The sequence below is a fragment of the Oncorhynchus mykiss genome, chromosome 8, assembly GCF_057628025.1.
Source record: "Oncorhynchus mykiss isolate SJ-2025 chromosome 8, ASM5762802v1, whole genome shotgun sequence".
In the NCBI taxonomy this organism is placed as follows: Eukaryota; Metazoa; Chordata; class Actinopteri; order Salmoniformes; family Salmonidae; genus Oncorhynchus; species Oncorhynchus mykiss.
The window spans coordinates 75,136,035-75,156,025 of NC_143029.1; the positions used below are offsets into that span (position 1 = coordinate 75,136,035).

The 19,991-nt window shown below is 40.4% G+C and overlaps 1 protein-coding gene across 1 annotated transcript; it reads right to left on the reverse strand.

Annotated features, from left to right (window-relative positions):
* Window positions 1-5,691: 5,691 nt before the first annotated feature.
* Window positions 5,692-16,460, reverse strand: LOC118965549 (protein BCAP-like). The gene is made up of 14 exons (XM_090183062.1): window positions 16,432-16,460; window positions 15,095-15,224; window positions 14,820-14,951; window positions 14,556-14,630; window positions 14,087-14,158; window positions 13,833-13,949; window positions 13,574-13,586; window positions 11,761-11,897; window positions 11,529-11,633; window positions 10,964-11,122; window positions 9,988-10,088; window positions 9,528-9,690; window positions 6,174-6,299; window positions 5,692-5,988 (listed from the first exon to the last, which is right to left on the reverse strand). Exons 1-14 carry the CDS (start codon window positions 16,458-16,460, stop codon window positions 5,809-5,811), a joined length of 1,539 nt encoding a protein of 512 aa, XP_090039188.1. The 3' UTR covers window positions 5,692-5,808.
* Window positions 16,461-19,991: the final 3,531 nt, after the last annotated feature.

Sequence of the window (19,991 nt, forward strand, 5' to 3'; positions counted from 1 at the left end):
CGTGTGTGTATTTGTGTCTGTAATAAAAAAAAGTGTGTTATACCTTCTCATTTGCTTAACATGTCAGGCATCAGCATGAAAGAAGAATGAAAGAGAAAGAGAGAGAGACAGAGATGCATCACTGACAGTATTACGTAAGCTGACTTGGACAGGGGGGGAAATGAGGGCATTGACGCACACAGAAGTAAAATGTGTCCATCGTGTGTCTGAGGAGTACCAATGTCTCGACTTCCGCCGAAGTCGGCTCCTCTCCCTATTCGGGCAGCGTTCGGTGGTCGACGTCACCGGCTTTCTAGCCATCGCCGCTCCATTTTTCATGTATCCATTTGTTTTGTCTTGTTCCCTGCACACCTGGTTTTCATTCCCCAATCAATCTACATGTATTTATTCCTCTGTTCCCCATCATGTCTTTGTGTAAGATTGTTTGTGTTACGTGTGTATTGTTGACGTGCCAGACTGGCTTGTTTTTTCCGTGTTATTTTTCACGAAGATGTTTATTGTTAAACATAATTCTTGTGACTGTTTTGCGCGTTTTGCACTTTTGCCTAAATAAAGTGTGCGCCTGTTCACAAATCTCTGCTCTCCTGCACCTGACTTCGCTACCAGTACACACACATCTGACAACCAAGGAGTTTTGTCTTTGAACACTTGAGAGGAGTGGAACAAGTCCATACAGTGCCTTGCGAAAGTATTTGGCCCCCTTGAACTTTGCGACCTTTTGCCACATTTCAGGCTTCAAACATAAAGATATAAAATTGTATTTTTTTGTGAAGAATCAACAACAAGTGGGACACAATCATGAAGTGGAACGACATTTATTGGATATTTCAAACTTTTTTAACAAATCAAAAACTGAAAAATTGGGCGTGCAAAATTATTCAGCCCCCCTTAAGTTAATACTTTGTAGTGCCACCTTTTGCTGCGATTACAGCTGTAAGTCGCTTGAGGTATGCCTCTATCAGTTTTGCACATCGAGAGACTGACATTTTTTCCCATTCCTCCTTGCAAAACAGCTCGAACTCAGTGAGGTTGGATGGAGAGCATTTGTGAACAGCAGTTTTCAGTTCTTTCCACAGATTCTCGATTGGATTCAGGTCTGGACTTTGACTTGGCCATTCTAACACCTGGATATGTTTATTTTTGAACCATTCCATTGTAGATTTTGCTTTATGTTTTGGATCATTGTCTTGTTGGAAGACAAATCTCCGTCCCAGTCTCAGGTCTTTTGCATACTCCATCAGGTTTTCTTCCAGAATGGTCCTGTATTTGGCTCCATCCATCTTCCCATCAATTTTAACCATCTTCTCTGTCCCTGATGAAGAAAAGCAGGCCCAAACCATGATGCTGCCACCACCATGTTTGACAGTGGGGATGGTGTGTTCAGCTGTGTTGCTTTTACGCCAAACATAACGTTTTGCATTGTTGCCAAAAAGTTCAATTTTGGTTTCATCTGACCAGAGCACCTTCTTCCACATGTTTGGTGTGTCTCCCAGGTGGCTTGTGGCAAACTTTAAACAACACTTTTTATGGATATCTTTAAGAAATGGCTTTCTTCTTGCCACTCTTCCATAAAGGCCAGATTTGTGCAATATACGACTGATTGTTGTCCTATGGACAGAGTCTCCCACCTCAGCTGTAGATCTCTGCAGTTCATCCAGAGTGATCATGGGCCTCTTGGCTGCATCTCTGATCAGTCTTCTCCTTGTATGAGCTGAAAGTTTAAAGGGACGGCCAGGTCTTGGTAGATTTGCAGTGGTCTGATACTCCTTCCATTTCAATATTATCGCTTGCACAGTGCTCCTTGGGATGTTTAAAGCTTGGGAAATCTTTTTGTATCCAAATCCGGCTTTAAACTTCTTCACAACAGTATCTCGGACCTGCCTGGTGTGTTCCTTGTTCTTCATGATGCTCTCTGCGCTTTTAAAGGACCTCTGTGACTATCACAGTGCAGGTGCATTTGTACGGAGACTTGATTACACATAGGTGGATTGTATTTATCATCATTAGTCATTTAGGTCAACATTGGATCATTCAGAGATCCTCACTGAACTTCTGGAGAGAGTTTGCTGCACTGAAAGTAAAGGGGCTGAATAATTTTGCACGCCCAATTCTTCAGTTTTTGATTTGTTAAAAAAGTTTGAAATATCCAATAAATGTCGTTCCACTTCATGATTGTGTCCCACTTGTTGTTGATTCTTCACAGTTTTATATCTTTATGTTTGAAGCCTGAAATGTGGCAAAAGGTTGCAAAGTTCAAGGGGGCCGAATACTTTCGCAAGGCACTGTATATGAGCTTTAAAAATCCTAGATTCCTCCTTCAGTTTACTTCCTGAATTGAAATGGAACTGACCCTGTCGCTAACCATGGGAGGCAGAGAACTTGACTGACATTATTAGGCTATGGCCTATACCCCAGGGCAGGGGTATTCAACCCTTACTCTACGAGGCCAGAGCCTGCTGGTTTTCTGTCCTACCTAATAATTCATTGTACACAGCTGGTGACTCAGGTCTAAGTCAGTCCCTGATGAGAGGGGAACAATTTAAAAAATGCAGTGGAACTGGCTTCGAGGTCCAGAGTTGAGTTTGAGGGACCTAGGGTTTGATGAGTTTACATAATAGCAGCTCACCACCAGACAAATGCAGGCAGGATTTTGACTCAACCAATAATCATACCATAATCAATGGTGGTCCAGTACACTGGGTATTCTGGACAACTAATCATTTGAGGTCAAACCTTCCCTTCTGTGAACGCTGTAACAGAGGTTTGAAACGTCTAAATTACAGCCTCTTCAGTCTTTGGCTGTAATTTATAGGCAAAGAAAAGACTAATGGCAAAGAAGAACAGAATGAAGTCATCATCACATTGTCACACTCTTTGGTCCAACTCATGGCAGCCAGCTAATATACCCTCACATAGAATGTATGGTTGTATGGTTATCTTATGGTCAGTGAAGGGAAAACACAGTACAACAGTAATTCGTGTTGATTAGGTCCAATGGAAACAACACTGTCCATCTCTGGCTGTCACAGGGAGTAACAACTGTTCCTGGATGTCATCAGATGTGTCAAGTCAAGCTTATGTAACAAAGCATTGTGAGATATACCAAGGTTCCTGTTGGTAGGCCAGGCTATGGAGTGTACCTTAGTTCGACTGGAGGCCTGTATACCCAAACAACCTCTAAAACTCAATATCCCAGTTCACATAAACACATCAACAGCGAAACACAAAGAGGCCAAGAGGGGAAGTAAGGAAGTATCAGTGGACATGTGGTTCATGTGGTTTACTCCTGTCACTATATTTGACCTTATGTTACCTGATTAATAAATTTATATGGTATGTCAATGAATGGAGAAGATTAACTTTAAATATGGAAAGTTACTGTGGAGAAAAGGGGAACAGCAAGTGTGTGCAAAGTATGTTGAGTAAGTTGAACAGAAGGTCCCTTGTAAACATCACGGAGAAGTGACCTGATGAAGGGGAACCGCTACCAGAGCGCTTAACCGCGCAACATCTAGGCAGTTTGGAAAACAGATGGACAGTTCTGAGAAGTCACACACATCTCATCTTGACATACAGTATATGTGCCTGTTTGATCACTGTACAAGTGTGTTTGCAGCTGAAGCATCCAGTGGGTTGAATAAACTTGGTTTGAGTTTTTTCTAGTTGTCCTTCTGAGTTCATCCTGTTTGTTCACAACCTATCAGTTGAATTGTTTGTTTTTGGTCTTTCACATAACTGAGACTGTCAGCTCTACGTTGGATATCTGGAGATCCTGTGATGAAACCAGGCCTGACAGCTAAAGCAACTGTACCTTGTTTTCAGATGTTGGCATTCAATCAGATTGTTTCCCTCCAAATGTTATGCAAAGTGTTGACTGACTACTCCTGAACAACACCCTGGAGACAGTGAGACCCCAGACAGGTCATGAAACTGGCTCTCCGAGGTTCGCATATCCTGCACAGCACTGCTGAGTGATATACAGGCTTAAGACTTACCTTCCTTAAATAAAGGGATAGTTCGAGATTTTGTCAATTAAGCAATTTTTTTCTACTTACCAAGAGTCAGATGAACTCAATGATACCATTTTTGTCTCCGCATGCAGTTTGAAGGAAGTTAAAGGTTGTTTGTGATGCGATTGCTAACTAGCGGAAGTCTATGCCAAAATCTCGACCTATCCCTTTAAGACTTAAGAAAAACAATTTGGATCAGTACGCTGAGTAAAAACTCTGTCTGTGTACAATATCCATTATCAACTTTATTGAAATTCGATTTATAATGGAAAAAAGTAGTTACTGATCGATATAAAAACAAACATGGACTTCTTCATCGAACATGAATCAACGTGCAAACTCATTTGTTTTCCAAAACACGTACATTATTAAAAACATTGGTAAGTAAGGTTCATACATAGTAAGTAAGGTTCATACATAGTAAGTAAGGTTCATACATAGTAAGTAAGGTTCATACATAGTAAGTAAGGTTCATACATAGTAAGTAAGGTTCATACATAGTAAGTAAGGTTCATACATAGTAAGTAAGGCTCATACATAGTAAGTAAGGCTCATACATAGTAAGTAAGGCTCATACATAGTAAGTAAGGTTCATACATAGTAAGGCTCATACATAGTAAGGTTCATACATAGTAAGGTTCATACATAGTAAGTAAGGCTCATACATAGTAAGTAAGGCTCATACATAGTAAGTAAGGCTCATACATAGTAAGTAAGGTTCATACATAGTAAGGCTCATACATAGTAAGTAAGGTTCATACATAGTAAGTAAGGCTCATACATAGTAAGTAAGGTTCATACATAGTAAGGCTCATACATAGTAAGTAAGGTTCATACATAGTAAGTAAGGCTCATACATAGTAAGTAAGGTTCATACATAGTAAGTAAGGTTCATACATAGTAAGTAAGGCTCATACATAGTAAGTAAGGTTCATACATAGTAAGTAAGGCTCATACATAGTAAGTAAGGCTCATACATAGTAAGTAAGGCTCATACATAGTAAGTAAGGCTCATACATAGTAAGTAAGGTTCATACATAGTAAGGTTCATACATAGTAAGTAAGGTTCATACATAGTAAGTAAGGCTCATACATAGTAAGTAAGGTTCATACATAGTAAGTAAGGTTCATACATAGTAAGTAAGGTTCATACATAGTAAGGTTCATACATAGTAAGTAAGGTTCATACATAGTAAGTAAGGCTCATACATAGTAAGTAAGGCTCATACATAGTAAGTAAGGTTCATACATAGTAAGGTTCATACATAGTAAGTAAGGTTCATACATAGTAAGTAAGGCTCATACATAGTAAGTAAGGTTCATACATAGTAAGTAAGGTTCATACATAGTAAGTAAGGTTCATACATAGTAAGGTTCATACATAGTAAGTAAGGTTCATACATAGTAAGTAAGGCTCATACATAGTAAGTAAGGCTCATACATAGTAAGTAAGGTTCATACATAGTAAGTAAGGTTCATACATAGTAAGTAAGGCTCATACATAGTAAGTAAGGCTCATACATAGTAAGTAAGGTTCATACATAGTAAGTAAGGCTCATACATAGTAAGTAAGGCTCATACATAGTAAGTAAGGTTCATACATAGTAAGTAAGGCTCATACATAGTAAGTAAGGCTCATACATAGTAAGTAAGGTTCATACATAGTAAGTAAGGCTCATACATAGTAAGGTTCATACATAGTAAGTAAGGTTCATACATAGTAAGTAAGGCTCATATGACTTCCACAACAACACAAGTTACACATAACACACCACAAACACACATATCTGAGTAATTATCATTTTAAAAAGTAGGATGATCCAAAGCTAGACGTTGCCGGTGGTAGTCCTTCATCAAACATGGTGGAGTAAGAGTTCTTGAGGAAGTCTACGTAGTTCTGAATGCTCTGCTTGTGGCTGTCTGATTGGTTCAGGCTGAGCTGCAGGTCCTTCAGACGCACCTCAAACTTCTTCTCAGGCTACACAAAGGAATCAATCCATTGAACGAAAAAATGTATGTATTTTTATTCTTTAAAATAAAAAATGGTCTGATTGGCTATGGCATCAAAAAGTACTGTACTGTATTATCATTAACTTTAAGGGATATGAGAAACATCCTATGGTATGCAGTAGGTGATCATAGGTGATCGTGTCTGATACTCACCAACTGATTGCTTTGTTTAATCTGTTTCAGCTCATTCTCTCTCCTGCTCTTCTCACCCTCCAGTTCCAGGATTTTAGTCTGAAAGGAACTTTCTCTGGAAACAGCTTTGTCTTTCACTTTGGACACCTTGGCATTAAAGAAATAGAGATGATGAGATGTATCAAAAAGTCAACCTCGGCCTCTTGATACAAACTCAACTCCTAAAAAACACTATCTTCAAATGGTTTCTGTGTCTTTCCATTTCCTTCTGGGAACCAGTCAAAAGTTTGGACACACCTACTCATTCAAGGGTTTTTCTTTATTTTTATAGAATAATAGTGAAGACATCAAAACTATGAAATAACACATATGGAATCATGTAGTAACCAAAAAATATATATTATATATTTAAGATTCTTCAAAGTAGCCACCATTTGACACTGTTGGCATTCTCTCAACCAGCTTCATGAGGTAGTCACCTGGAATGCATTTCAATTAACAGGTGTGCTTTGTTCATTTGTGGAATTTCTTTCCTTCTTAATGCGTTTGAGTCAATCAGTTGGGTTGTGACAAGGTAGGGTTGGTATACAAATGATAGCCCTATTTGGCAAAAGACCAAGTCCACATTATGGCAAGAAAAGCTCAAATAAGCAAAAATAAATGACAGTCCATCATTACTTTAAGACATGAAGGTCAGTCAATCCGGAACATTTCAAGAACTATGAAAGTTTATTCAAGTGCAGTCGCAAAAAACATCAAATGCTATGATTAAATTGGCACTCATGAGGACAGCCACAGAAAAGGAAGACCCAGAGTTACCTCTGCTGCAGAGGATAAGTTCATTAGTTACCAGCCTCAGAAATTGCAGCCCAAATAAATGCTTCACAGAGTTCAAGTAACAGACACATCTCAAAATCAACTGTTCAGAGGAGACTGCGTGGATCAGGCCTTCACGGTCGAATTGCTGCAAAGAAACCACTATGTCATGACGTTGGCCTGGGGGGGGGTAGGTTTATGACAGTCATAAATACCTCTTCCTCCCTTTTTTCCTCTCTCTACCCTACTGAGGTTACATTTGCAAAACCCTTGGTTAACATAGAGATTCTGGGAAAATCAGTAGGTGGGGGGAAATTAACTATATTCTGATAATCCGAACAATTAAACATATGCGGTGGTACTTAATGAATATGATGTCAGTTCGGTTGTCATCTGAGACATTCTCATCAATGATAAGATGACATAAACTCTACAGTGGAAAGTCTACACATCAGAGTTATCGGATTCACATGGAATTGTTGTTCAATTTAAATGTTTGAATATGAAATTATTCGTGATGGGATGAAATGTGATTTTAGCTTCTAAAATGTGAGATTTGGGTCTTCATAAGATACAGCTCTGCTCAATCAGTGGCCCTCCCCTGTGAAGGGACATGGGCTATAAAACTTTTCAAACACCCCCTCCGCTCCCTTCCTATAAGCCCTTGACGACAATATAACTTCCTGTTCCGATGATGTGAGGACGACGGTCCTATGTCAGAATGGTTCAGATAATAACTACAGAACGAAGACAACATCAGTGTGAGCTTTGGTTGCGAATGGTATGAACGTTGAACTCTTATTCACTACAGAAGTGATACCTCCTAGCCGTTGAGTTAGCAACAGCAGATGCAAACGAGGGTTTGGAAGGAACAGACAGAGTATCCCGTCTACCACACAACGACGTTACAACAACGTATCCAATTGACCACCAGAGACATTCTTCAAGGGACAAAGGACTCAGTTGGGCAACACGGCCTTCCATCTACCACCAACCTACCGAAGCGCAGCTCAGAGTAAATATTTATTGCATTTTCCTTTTCCAAATTGGCGATAATTTAGAATGCATAAGATACTGTATTTACGATAGCACAGCTTTTCCCCTTTGTTCCTCAGTCTTCCCGCTCCTTCACTCAACCCAGACCCTTTTCCTTTTTTTTTTTTTTTTTTTTTTTTATTTTACCTTTATTTTACTAGGCAAGTCAGTTAAGAACAAATTCTTATTTTCAATGACGGCCTAGGAACAGTGGGTTAACTGCCTGTTCAGGGGCAGAACGACAGATTTTGTACCTTGTCAGCTGGGGGATTTGAACTTGCAACCTTTCGGTTACTAGTCCAATGCTCTAACCACTAGGCTACCCTGCCGCCCCCTTTGTGTAACAAGCTTTCATATCTGTTCCGCCCGCTAGGGACGTTTTCCTTTATGATGTAATTTGTAATCAAGTTATTATTTAATTATGTATGTGTATGTGTAATTCTGTAGGATTAGTTAGGTATTTAGTAAATCAATAATTAAACCCAATTTTGTATTGCTGATTCAAATTGTTATCCAGGGTTCGGTTTACAACTTTCAGATGAGACTGAATTAAGATGACGATTGATATTGACTGCTAATTGATGTAAAATATTACTAGGTCTTTAAGAGTTTATTCGGAAGATAACAGCTCTATAAATATTATTTTGTGGTGCCCGACTCTCTAGTTAATTACATTTACATGATTAGCTCAATCAGGTGATATTAATTACGGATAAATTATTTTATGGAATAGCATATCACTTAATCCGGCATAGCCAAAGACACGACAACTACTAAAGGACACCAATAAGAAGAAGAGACTTGCTTGGGCCAAGATACACGAGCAATGGACATTAGACCGGTGGAAATCTGTCCTTTGGTCTGATGAGTCCAAATTTGACGTTTCTGGTTCCAACCGCCATGTCTTTGTGAGACGCAGAGCAGGAGAAGAGATGATCTCCCCATGTGTGGTTCCTACCATGAAGCATGGAGGAGGTGGTGTGATATTGCTTTGCTGGTGACACGGTCTGTGATTTATTTAGAATTCAAGGCACACTTAACCAGCATGGCTACCATCCCATCTGGTTTGCGCTTAGTGGGACTATCATTTGTTTTCAACAGGACAATGACCCAACACACCTCCAGGCTGTGTAACGGCTATTTGACCAAGAAGGATTGTGATGGAGTGTTACATCAGATGACCTGGCCCCCACAATCACCTGACCTCAACCCAATTGAGATGGTTGGGATGATTTGGACCATAGAGTGAAGGAAAAGCAGCCAACAAGTGCTCAGCATATGTGGTAACTCCTTCAAGACTGTTGGAAAAGCATTCCAGGTGAAGCTAGTAAAAATAAAGAAAAACCCTTGAATGAGTAGGTGTGTCCAAACTATTGACTGGTACTATGTACATATATATTTATTCTGAGCATTTACATTTGCTACTATACACATGATAGGTTTGAGTAAAACCATATGCTGAGCATATGAGCATGAAACACTGTCCACACTCTATATAATCCAGCAGCTGCTAACATACAGTACCTGTTGCCTGACGTCGGCCAGAGCGGCCTCCAGTTCTCTGTTGAGAGCATGGCAGTCTGCTGAGCGCTGTTCTAGGTGCCTGCTGCTATAGTGTAAAGCGTCCTCCTGACCTGCCAGCCTATGGACCAGCCCCTGGTTCTCCCCTTGCAGCTCTTCCATCTGCCTTGAGGAATACACAACGATACTTGAAGGGCACCTATTTAGCTACATAAGGACTTCATAACACATTCATAACCTACACATAAAACAGTCATCAGCATTGTATACACATTTCAGAACATTTCAGAATTCACCCTGGTCAGGCTTGAAACTTTTTAAAATGAAAAACAATACAATATATCTTCAATGTCACTAATGTACTTTGACATGAGAAATATAGAAGAATCTCATTTGAAAATACCACTCGTAATAAAATGGGAGCATGTATGAATTATGTCTAATGAGAGAAAGATAAACTTACTTTTGAAGAGCATCCACTTTCTGCTGTAGCTGTGAGTTAGCCTCGTGGATAGACTCTTTCATGTCCAATGACGATCTCATCTTCTCCCCTTGGCTCTCCACCTGGATGGAGAATAATCATATTTTCAGAATTGGGGTTGGTCAAAAAATGTACTCTTTGACTGAATATCTTACATGCTGCATGCATTTTCAATTAGTATTGAACATGGGGACATGAATTGGGGTTCAAGCACATACAGTACAACAACACAAAGAGTTGTACAGATGCACTAAATTTGACACTGCTTCCCACAGGAGGAAAATAATCCTGCAGCAACAGGAAATGTGAATTATTATGGGGATTATAATGAATGGACATTTTTGTAGGGGTTGATCCATTTTTTGATTGCAGAAATCAAGTCAGAAATTTTAAAGTGGAAATTACAAACTTTAGAAGCCTTTTTAAACCTTGAATACACTAAAATGTAAATGTCCTGCTGCTCAGGAATATTCTCTGCGACAACCGAGTGAACAAATTAAGATAGTAGATCTGTACCATGCAATGACTGAAATTACATTGGTTTATCAACACAGCACCCTCAACACTGCACAAAGGTAACATGAGCAACATTCAAAGGCAAGGATTGATTGAACAGTGCTGAAACCGTAGTAGACACACATCTTAAATCAGTTTAAGGTGACCATCAAGGCTCTATATACAACTAACAGGGGCACACAGGGTTGCGACCTTACTTTCTTCCCACTGCAATCCGAGCACATTCAGTCACAAACCTTAACACCATGTCAAAGCAGGACCTGGTTGGGATACACCATTATAACCATTGTGATTATAACACTATAAAAGGAAACCACATATAGGGTTTGACTGCCATCTGGTGGTTGACAGTGGTAAACGGCCACAATCTACATTACTGTACTCCAACAGCACTTACTAGCCCATCTACAGGTTACCATAGTCTTACTGCTAAAATGTACACCTTGACCTGCAGTTGTCTAATGGCCTCTGCCTTGTCTGCACATGTCTTCTCGGAGCACTTCAGGTTGTCCTGGCACTCCGCAAGACTCTGCTCTGTGGCACTCAGTAACTCTGGGTACTCCTCCAGCTCCCTTACACACCCCTCCAGTTCCAGTCTCACCTGGGGTCCATGGGGGGGGGGGGGGGGGGGGGCGCCGGCCAGCAGGGCTAGGGGCGCAGAGGAATGTTAATTACTGATTGGCCACACCTCTCTAAGTAGCTCTCACTGACTGGACCACAACTGACAATACACACAAAGGAAGCTGGACACTCCCATTCACCACTGATGTGTATTTACACAGAGATAATCTTTTAAAGGCTGCCAGCAAACAAATATCAAAAACACAGAATGTCACACTCATTTTGATTTCATTGAATCAAATATGGTTCATGTCAAACTATTTCAAGCAATTTGATTTTATTCTTACACATGTTGAATAGGCTATCTTTTTGCTTCAATTTCGAAGGATGAAAACCAATTTAAGACAAAGCTCTTTACATTGAATGTAGCCAACAGAAGACTATACCTTCTCCACTTCTGCCTCTCTTCCTTCTCTAATGTTCTCTGTTTCCCTCAGAACACTTTCCAACTTTATTCTCAGATCATCCACCTCCATTTGAAGCTCTGCTACCTGAGAGGTGTGCAATAACAGGTCAATAAAAACAGACAACTTCTACCGTACCTATGAATCTCTCAATGCATTTTTATAGGATTAGTAAGTATTGAAACTTGGATATGGGGGGATGTGGGATCCCTGCCTGACTCTGATCCTGTTCTGCTTGGTCTTTCCTCTCCTGTAAGATAGTGCTCTCCTCTTTCAGTGCTGCTTCAGAATGGACCAGCTGCAGTTCCAGCCCAGCGATGGACGCATGGAACATACATAAACCAATATAATCTTGAACACGACGGGAACAAATCACGTAATAATAATATACAGTACCAGTTAAAAGTTAAGACACACCTATTCATTCAATGGTTTTTCTTTATTTTTTACTATTTTCTAAATTGTAGAATAATAGTGAAGACATAAAAACTATGAAATATCACATATGGAATCATGTAGTAACCAAAAAAGTGTTCAGAACTTCTTAGGGATCAAATCCCTTTAGCGGGATCGATTTGACAACATCCGGTGAAATGGCAGAGCGCCAAATTCAAATTAATTTACTATAAATATTTAACTTTCACGAAATCACAAGTGTAATTCATAAAAATAAAGCTTAACTTCTTGTTAATCAAGCCACCATGTCAGATTTCAAAAAGGCTTTACGGCGAAAGCAAACCATGCGATTATCTGAGGACAGCACCCGGCATAAAAATGCATGACAAAAAAATTTCAACCAGGGAGGTGCGACACGAAAGTCAGAAATAACGATATAATTCATGCCTTACCTTTGAAGATCTTCTTCTGTTGGCATTCCAATATGTCTCAGAAACATCACAAATTGTCCTTTTGCTCGATAAACTCCTTTATATCCCCAAAATGTCAATTTATTTGGCGCGTTTGATTCAGAAAAACACCGGTTCCAACTCGCCCAATATGACTATAAATGATCTAATACGTTACCTGTAAACTTGGTCCAAACATTTCAAACAACTTTCCTAATCCATCCTTAGGTATCCTAAAACGTAAATAATCGATACAATTTAAGACGGAATATACTGTGTTCAATAGAGGATAAAATCAAAGTGGAGTGAGCTACAGGTCTCGCGCCCCAAACAAAAGAGTCCACCTGGCTTGACACTCATTCTGAATAGCCGTACTTCTTCATTTCTCAAAGGAAAAACATCAACCAATTTCTAAAGACTGTTGACATCTAGTGGAAGCCATAGGAACTGCAACCAGGTGCCTTATAAATCTAGTTCCCCATAGAAAATCAATAGAAAATACAGTGAACTCAAAAATTGTTTTTCCTGGATGGTTTGTTCTCAGGGTTTCGCCTGCCACATAAGTTTGGTTATGCTCACAGATATTATTTTAACAGTTTTAGAAACTTTAGTGTGTTTTCTATTCAAATGCACCAATTATATGAATATCCTAGCTTCTGGACCTGAGTAGCAGGCAGTTTACTTTGGGCACGCTTTTCATCCGGACGTGAAAATACTGCCCCCTATCCCAAATAGGTTTTAAACAAATCAAATTCTTCAAAGTAGTCACCCTTTGGGGCGGCAGGTAGCCTAGTGGTTAGAGCGTTGGGCCAGTAACTGAAATGTGGCTGGAACAAATCCCAGAGCTGACAAGGTACAAATCTGTCGTTCAACCCTTGAACAAGGCGGTTAACCCACTGTTCCCCCCAGTAGGCCGTCATTGTAAATAAGAATTTGTTTTTAACCTAGTTAAATAAAGGTTGTAAAGGTTGGCAATTTTTTAAAATTGCCTTGATGACAGCTTTGCACACTCTTGGCATTCTCTCAACCAGCTTAATGAGGAATGTGTTTCCAACCGTCTTGAAGGAGTTCCCACATATGCTGAGCACTTGTTGGCTGCTTTTCCTTTCCTGCAGTCCAACTGTAAACATATCTACACACTAATTCCTAGCCTTAAAAAAAAAAAAAAAGGATTTCACTTACAGACGACGTCCATCTTAGATGGGTCATAAATTAATATTGTCCACCATTCTTTGTGAAACAGAAATGCATCTATTTTTTGCTGACTTTCTTCCCAACCCTCCCAGACACACAGGCTGGAAGCTTCATATTTACTGGAAATTGTGTATTTTGCTCTCTGTGTCTTATTCTACAGATAGTAAGGACAGCCATTCTAAGTTCTCAAATGGGACAATAAAGTGATTGATATATTCATAGACTGATGCCTGAAAATGTGTCTTACCCGGAGCTGCACGGTGAGACGGTTGTTGTCGGCCTCCCTGCTGCGTAGCTGGCCCTGCAGGTGAGCACGTGTGGTCTCCACAGACTTGGTGGCATGGACCGCATTCTCTGTGTTCTCCTGTGGAGCATCAAAGCAGAAAGAGATGGTGTGAAGACAATGCCTTCATTTCATTTGTACCTTTGTCAATGTTTTACCATGTACAAATTGTGGTCATCGCTTGTGTATTTCATGTGAAATTAAAGGCCAATGCTAACCATTTCTTTCTTCCGCAAACCCATCAGTTCTTCAGACATTTTTTCTTTATCATTCAAATCTCCTTTCAAATGCTGGTGGAAACAAAATAACAATAAAAAATATAATAAAAATATTGTATCTTTCTCACAGCACAATTTTCATTTCAAATGACAAATGTGTATAGTAAACAGTAGCAAATGTTTTTCTATCCAAAGTGTCTTACAAATTTAGCACACAAGTTTAGTATATGTGGCCCATGTGGGATTGAATCAAATCCCCAACTTTAATGTAGCTGGCATCATGTTTCAACCCACTGAGCCATACTGCACTGAATGACCCTATTATCTGCCAAGGGGAGCTTAACAAACTGGCAGACCTTATAAAATCTTAAGCCTTGGCACCGCTATGTCAACATTTCAAAGCGTTTCAATACAGGTCTGGAGTAATGTGTGAAGTTTTATTTTTTTCACCAAGGGAGAAGCAATTTACCAGATTATCACACTCGGCCTGTGTAAGCTTCTTTAGTAAGAGATCGATGTGTTTGTCTGTCTCCATTCGAGACGCCTAATACAGGAGACAAAAAGGGTAGTCAAATCATGTTAATTTAAGAAGACAAAGTTCAAATAACCCTTTACTTTAGTGCACAGGTTTAATGCATTCTAAAAACTTGTCATAAGCATGACCCCCTTATAAACTGCTAGCTGACAGTCCTTCAAAGTAGTAATCATTAGCCATCAGATTAGAACTGCCAACCTCTGCATCCTTCAGGTCTTGGAGTTGCTGTCGAACAGACTTGTTTTTCCGTTTAAAAACCTCCAACTTCTCCAGCAGAAGGCCTCTCTGCCTTGACATCCACCGGTTATCAGAAGCAGAGTGTCTTGAGTCCTTTGTAACAGAAGGATTCATTCAATTCTGCTTTTGACACATTTGACACCTTAAACATAGTAACCAAATTAATGATATGTTATGCCTCTCAAAATAAAGACAGGTGCACTGTCTGCACATCAACTGCAAAGGACTTCACGTACGGAAAAATCGTCCTCCAGTGTCTCCTTGAATGACATGAGCTGTATGGCTGCAGAATTGGCCGCCGGTTCGGCATTCATCAATGTTTTCAACAGGGGACTTTTGTCCATGGTTGCACCATAGTCTCCATAACTACATATAAAGAAAAGACAGAGAGAGGGTTAGAAATCAATTGGATCCACACTTAGAGCTGTGTCTGTGCAGTGTTTCTCCCAAATGCAATCGTTTTCCAATGTAGATGTATAGTGTATTTTTGTGATCCCCGACGCTCGGTCTGAACATTAACATGCATCACTTGCGGTTTTGGAAGCATAAGGACCTTATCTTTCATATCAGCTAGAAATAATTTTCAAATAACAATGTTAAATTAATACACAACTTGATAGGTTAGTGTTCCCGCACGGCCATATCTCCATGTTACAGCGCTTGTTTAGGGACAACAGACGGAAGACAGGAGGCGACCACCTGTGCTAATTAGTTATCTAGCTGTATGGATCTGTGCAAAACTGCTAGAGTAAGTGTATCTCTTTTATTTGAAAGATTCTTTCTTGATGATGAAAGATAGAGGCCATATGTTTTGAAAGCCGTATCGCAAGCAATGATTATTGACGTTTCTAAATGTTAAAACACAGCATCAGGATGGAAGGAATGGCGCCCGAGAGGATGGCTGCCGTGTTACAGGCTCCTAACCAACTGTGCTATTTTGTTAGTTTTTTGTTAGTTGATCGAGATTATCCTACCAACGGGACATTAAAAACTGTAATATCTTATGTTTCACAGAGTCATGGCTAAAAGACGACACGGATAATATAGAGCTGGCGGGATTTTCCATGCACCGGCAGAACAGAGAAGCTACATCTGGTAAGACAAGCGGTGGGGGTAGGGTTGCCAACTGTCCCGTATTAGTCAGGATGTCTCTTATATTTGTCTAATTTGGTTTGTCCCATACGGGACCTCCCTTGTCCCGTAAATTCATCCAACCACAGTAAAGCGTAAACTCGACAATTCCTGCAAGTAATTTCTGTTATTGTTCGGTCGGTTTGGCATATCAAGAATATATGGATAAACCTGCAAAACAGAAAAGACTGTGCAGCTGCAACAAACAATGTGAAGCCAAAAAGACGTGGGTTAAGCCCGTCAGTGGTGACTAGACGAAAGCGTTCTGTACTTTATGCGTCGGGAATTCTCAATTGGCCATGGAGGGGAGAATGACCTAACTCCGCATGCATCCACAGAAATGCACAAGGCCACGCTAGCTAAAGGTGCTAGCAATATCGGTGCATTCTTCGTGACGTCTACTGCGGAAACTGACCAAATTGGAAAACACTTCTCCGTTTACCAGTTATTGAGCAGTGCCAACAATCGCATTCTGAAAGCTAATTGCCCAGCTCACATAGCTCATAATGCCTGCAAGCACGCTTGCGATCAGCTGTCAGTGGATATTGAGACAATTGTTTTACAGATCTACAGCCACTTATCAGTATCATTTTTTGCCTTTGTTGACATTGAGTGGTGTGAAATTGTGCGACATGTTTGCACACGATGGCTCTCTCTTCATCCAGCTGTCGATAGTCTCCTGCGAAGCTGGCTAGCTCTTACATCAAACTTCAAGTCCCTTGGCGAGACCTGTCCTGTGGCACTGAAGAGTATTTTTGAGTATGAAGAAAAAACAGAAGATGCTGAGATTTATCTGTGCTTTTTCCACAACGTGGGTGTCTTTTTGACCAACTCGTAAAAAAGCTGGAGGAAACATCGCTCTGCATCACAGATGTTTACGAGGAAGTCCAAAAGTTCAAAATTAAGATGCTTCAGCTGAAACAGGACAGTTTTTTGGATACCAGACCAAGCAGCTGATGGACAAACAATTGTAAGCACAAAGGTCCAAGCAGCAACATGACTGTGAAGTTCTATGACACTGTCACTACATATATTGACAAGTGGTTTGATTTCTCACCAGAACATGTAATGGTGAAACTGATCGGCCTCTATGAGGAGCTCTCCTTCACTGACCTGGAGCAGGTGGTGGTGGCCCTCAAAATGACAGAGACAGTCAGTATGGACCAACTCTATGAGGAGCTCTCCTTCACTGACCTGGAGCAGGTGGTGGTGGCCCTCAAAATGACAGAGACAGTCAGTATGGACCAACTCTATGAGGAGCTCTCCTTCACTGACCTGGAGCAGGTGGTGGTGGCCCTCAAAATGACAGAGACAGTCAGTATGGACCAACTATATGAAGAGTGTTGAGCTAGCCTGGAGGAAATACAGAAAGCCAGACAGGATACCACAAAATCCGCCAGTGAGAAGTGGGTGGCAGTTTTCCAAAACCTCGGGAAAGCCAACTTGATCAACATGCTCAGGATTGTCTCATTTGTCCTCAGTGTGCCAGACTCAAGTGTCTTTGTAGAGAGGATTCTGTCTGATGACCATTAAATGGTCAGACTCAAGAAACAGATGTAGCACAGAGGCTCTGTGACAGAGCTGATCAAAAATGAACTTCAAATATCTGTGAACTGTGACTTGTCATGTAATGACTTCTCTCTGGCTAGGAGAAAGGACTGCTTGAATCAGTCAAGAGCAGCAAAAAATATGTAGACTTGACTCTTTTCCTCTTTTGCATTTGAAAAGTAGTTTTTTGGCTGTAAAGGTCCAAATTGTGATTTATTTGATAATTTATTTTGAGGTTTATTCACATAAGTTTACATAATGATACAGTTTTAGTAAAGCTATAGACTAAATTGAATATAGTGTAACGACCCTGGGTTTATAAGCGTGGATATCGACTCTGCTGCTCGAGCATGCATTTGCGGCACAGTCGATAGCGCTGGACAGGGAAGGGACTCAGGGGGTATGCTAATTTGGTATAGAGCAGACCTAACTCACTCCATTAAATCAATCAAAACAGGAACATTCTACATTTGGCTAGAAATTCAAAAGTAAATTATCCTAACAGAGAAAAATGTCCTCCTGTGTGCTACCTATATCCCCCCACTAGAATCCCCATATTTTAATGAAGACAGCTTCTCCATCCTGGAGGGGGAAATCAATCATTTCCAGGCCCAGGGACATGTACTAGTCTGTGGCGACCTAAATGCCAGAACCGGACAAGAACCTGACACCCTCAGCACACAGGGGGACAAACACCTGCCTGGAGGTGACAGCATTCCCTCCCACATATGCCCCCCTAGACACAACTATGACAACATAACCAACAAAAACGGTCACAACTCCTGCAGCTCTGTCAGACGCTGGGTCTGTACATAGTCAATGGTAGGCTTCGAGGGGACTCCTATGGTAGGTACACCTATAGCTCATCTCTTGGCAGTAGTACTGTAGACTACTTTATCACTGACCTCAACCCAGAGTCTCTCAGAGCGTTCACAGTCAGCCCACTGACACCCCTATCAGACCACAGCAAAATCACAGTCTACTTAAACAGAGCAATACTCAATCATGAGGCATCAAAGCCAAAGGAACTGAGTAACATTAAGAAATGCTATAGATGGAAGGAATGCAGTTTGGAAACCTACCAAAAAACAATTAGGCAACAACAAATTCAATCCCTTTTAGACAATTTCCTGGGTAAAACGTTCCACTGTAATAGTGAAGGTGTAATCTTGGCAGTAGAAAATCTTAACAATATATTTGACCTCTCAGCTTCCCTATCAAATCTAAAAATCTCAAATAGAAAACCGAAGAAAATTAACAATAATGACAAATGGTTTGATGAAGAATGCAAAAATCTAAGAAAGAAATTGAGAAACCTGTCCAACCAAAAACATAGAGACCCGGAAAACCTGAGTCTATGCCTTCACTATGGTGAATCACTAAAACAATACAGAAATACACTACGGAAAAAGAAGGAAAAGCATGTCAGAAATCAGCTCAATGTAGTTGAAGAATCCATAGACTCTAACCACTTCTGGGAAAATTGGAAAACACTAAACAAACAACAACACAAAGAATTATCGATCCAAAATGTAGATGTATGGGTAAACCACTTCTCCAATCTTTTTGGCTCTATAACAAAGAATAAAGAGCAAAAACATATACATGATCAAATACAGATCTTAGAATCAACTATTAAAGACTACCAGAACCCATTGGATTCTCCAATTACATTGAATGAGTTACAGGACAAAATAAAAACCCTCCAACCCAAAAAGGCCTGTGGTGTTGATGGTATCCTCAATGAAATGATCAAATATACAGACAACAAATTCCAATTGGCTATACTAAAACTCTTTAAGATCATCCTTAGCTCTGGCATCTTCCCCAATATTTGGAACCAAGGACTGATCACCCCAATCCACAAAAGTGGAGACAAATTTGACCCCAATAACTACCGTGGAATATGCGTCAACAGTAACCTTGGGAAAATCCTCTGCATTATCATTAACAGCAGACTCATACATTTCCTCAATGAAAACAATGTACTGAGCAAATGTCAAATTGGCTTTTTACCAAATTACCGTACAACAGACCATGTATTCACCCTGCACACCCTAATTAACAACCAAACAAACCAAAATAAAGTCAAAGTCTTCTCATGCTTGGCATGACTCAATTTGGCATGAGGGTCTGCTATACAAACTGATGGAAAGTGGTGTTGTGCGGTTAAAATTGGCAAAAAACACACACATTTCTTCACACAGGGTCGTGGGGTGAGACAGGGATGCAGCTTAAGCCCCACCCTCTTCAACATATATATCAACGAATTGGCGCGGGCACTAGAAAAGTCTGCAGCACCCGGCCTCACCCTACTAGAATCCGAAGTCAAATGTCTGCTGTTTGCTGATGATCTGGTGCTTCTGTCACCAACCAAGGAGGGCCTACAGCAGCACCTAGATCTTATGCACAGATTATGTCAGACCTGGGCCCTGACAGTAAATCTCAGTAAGA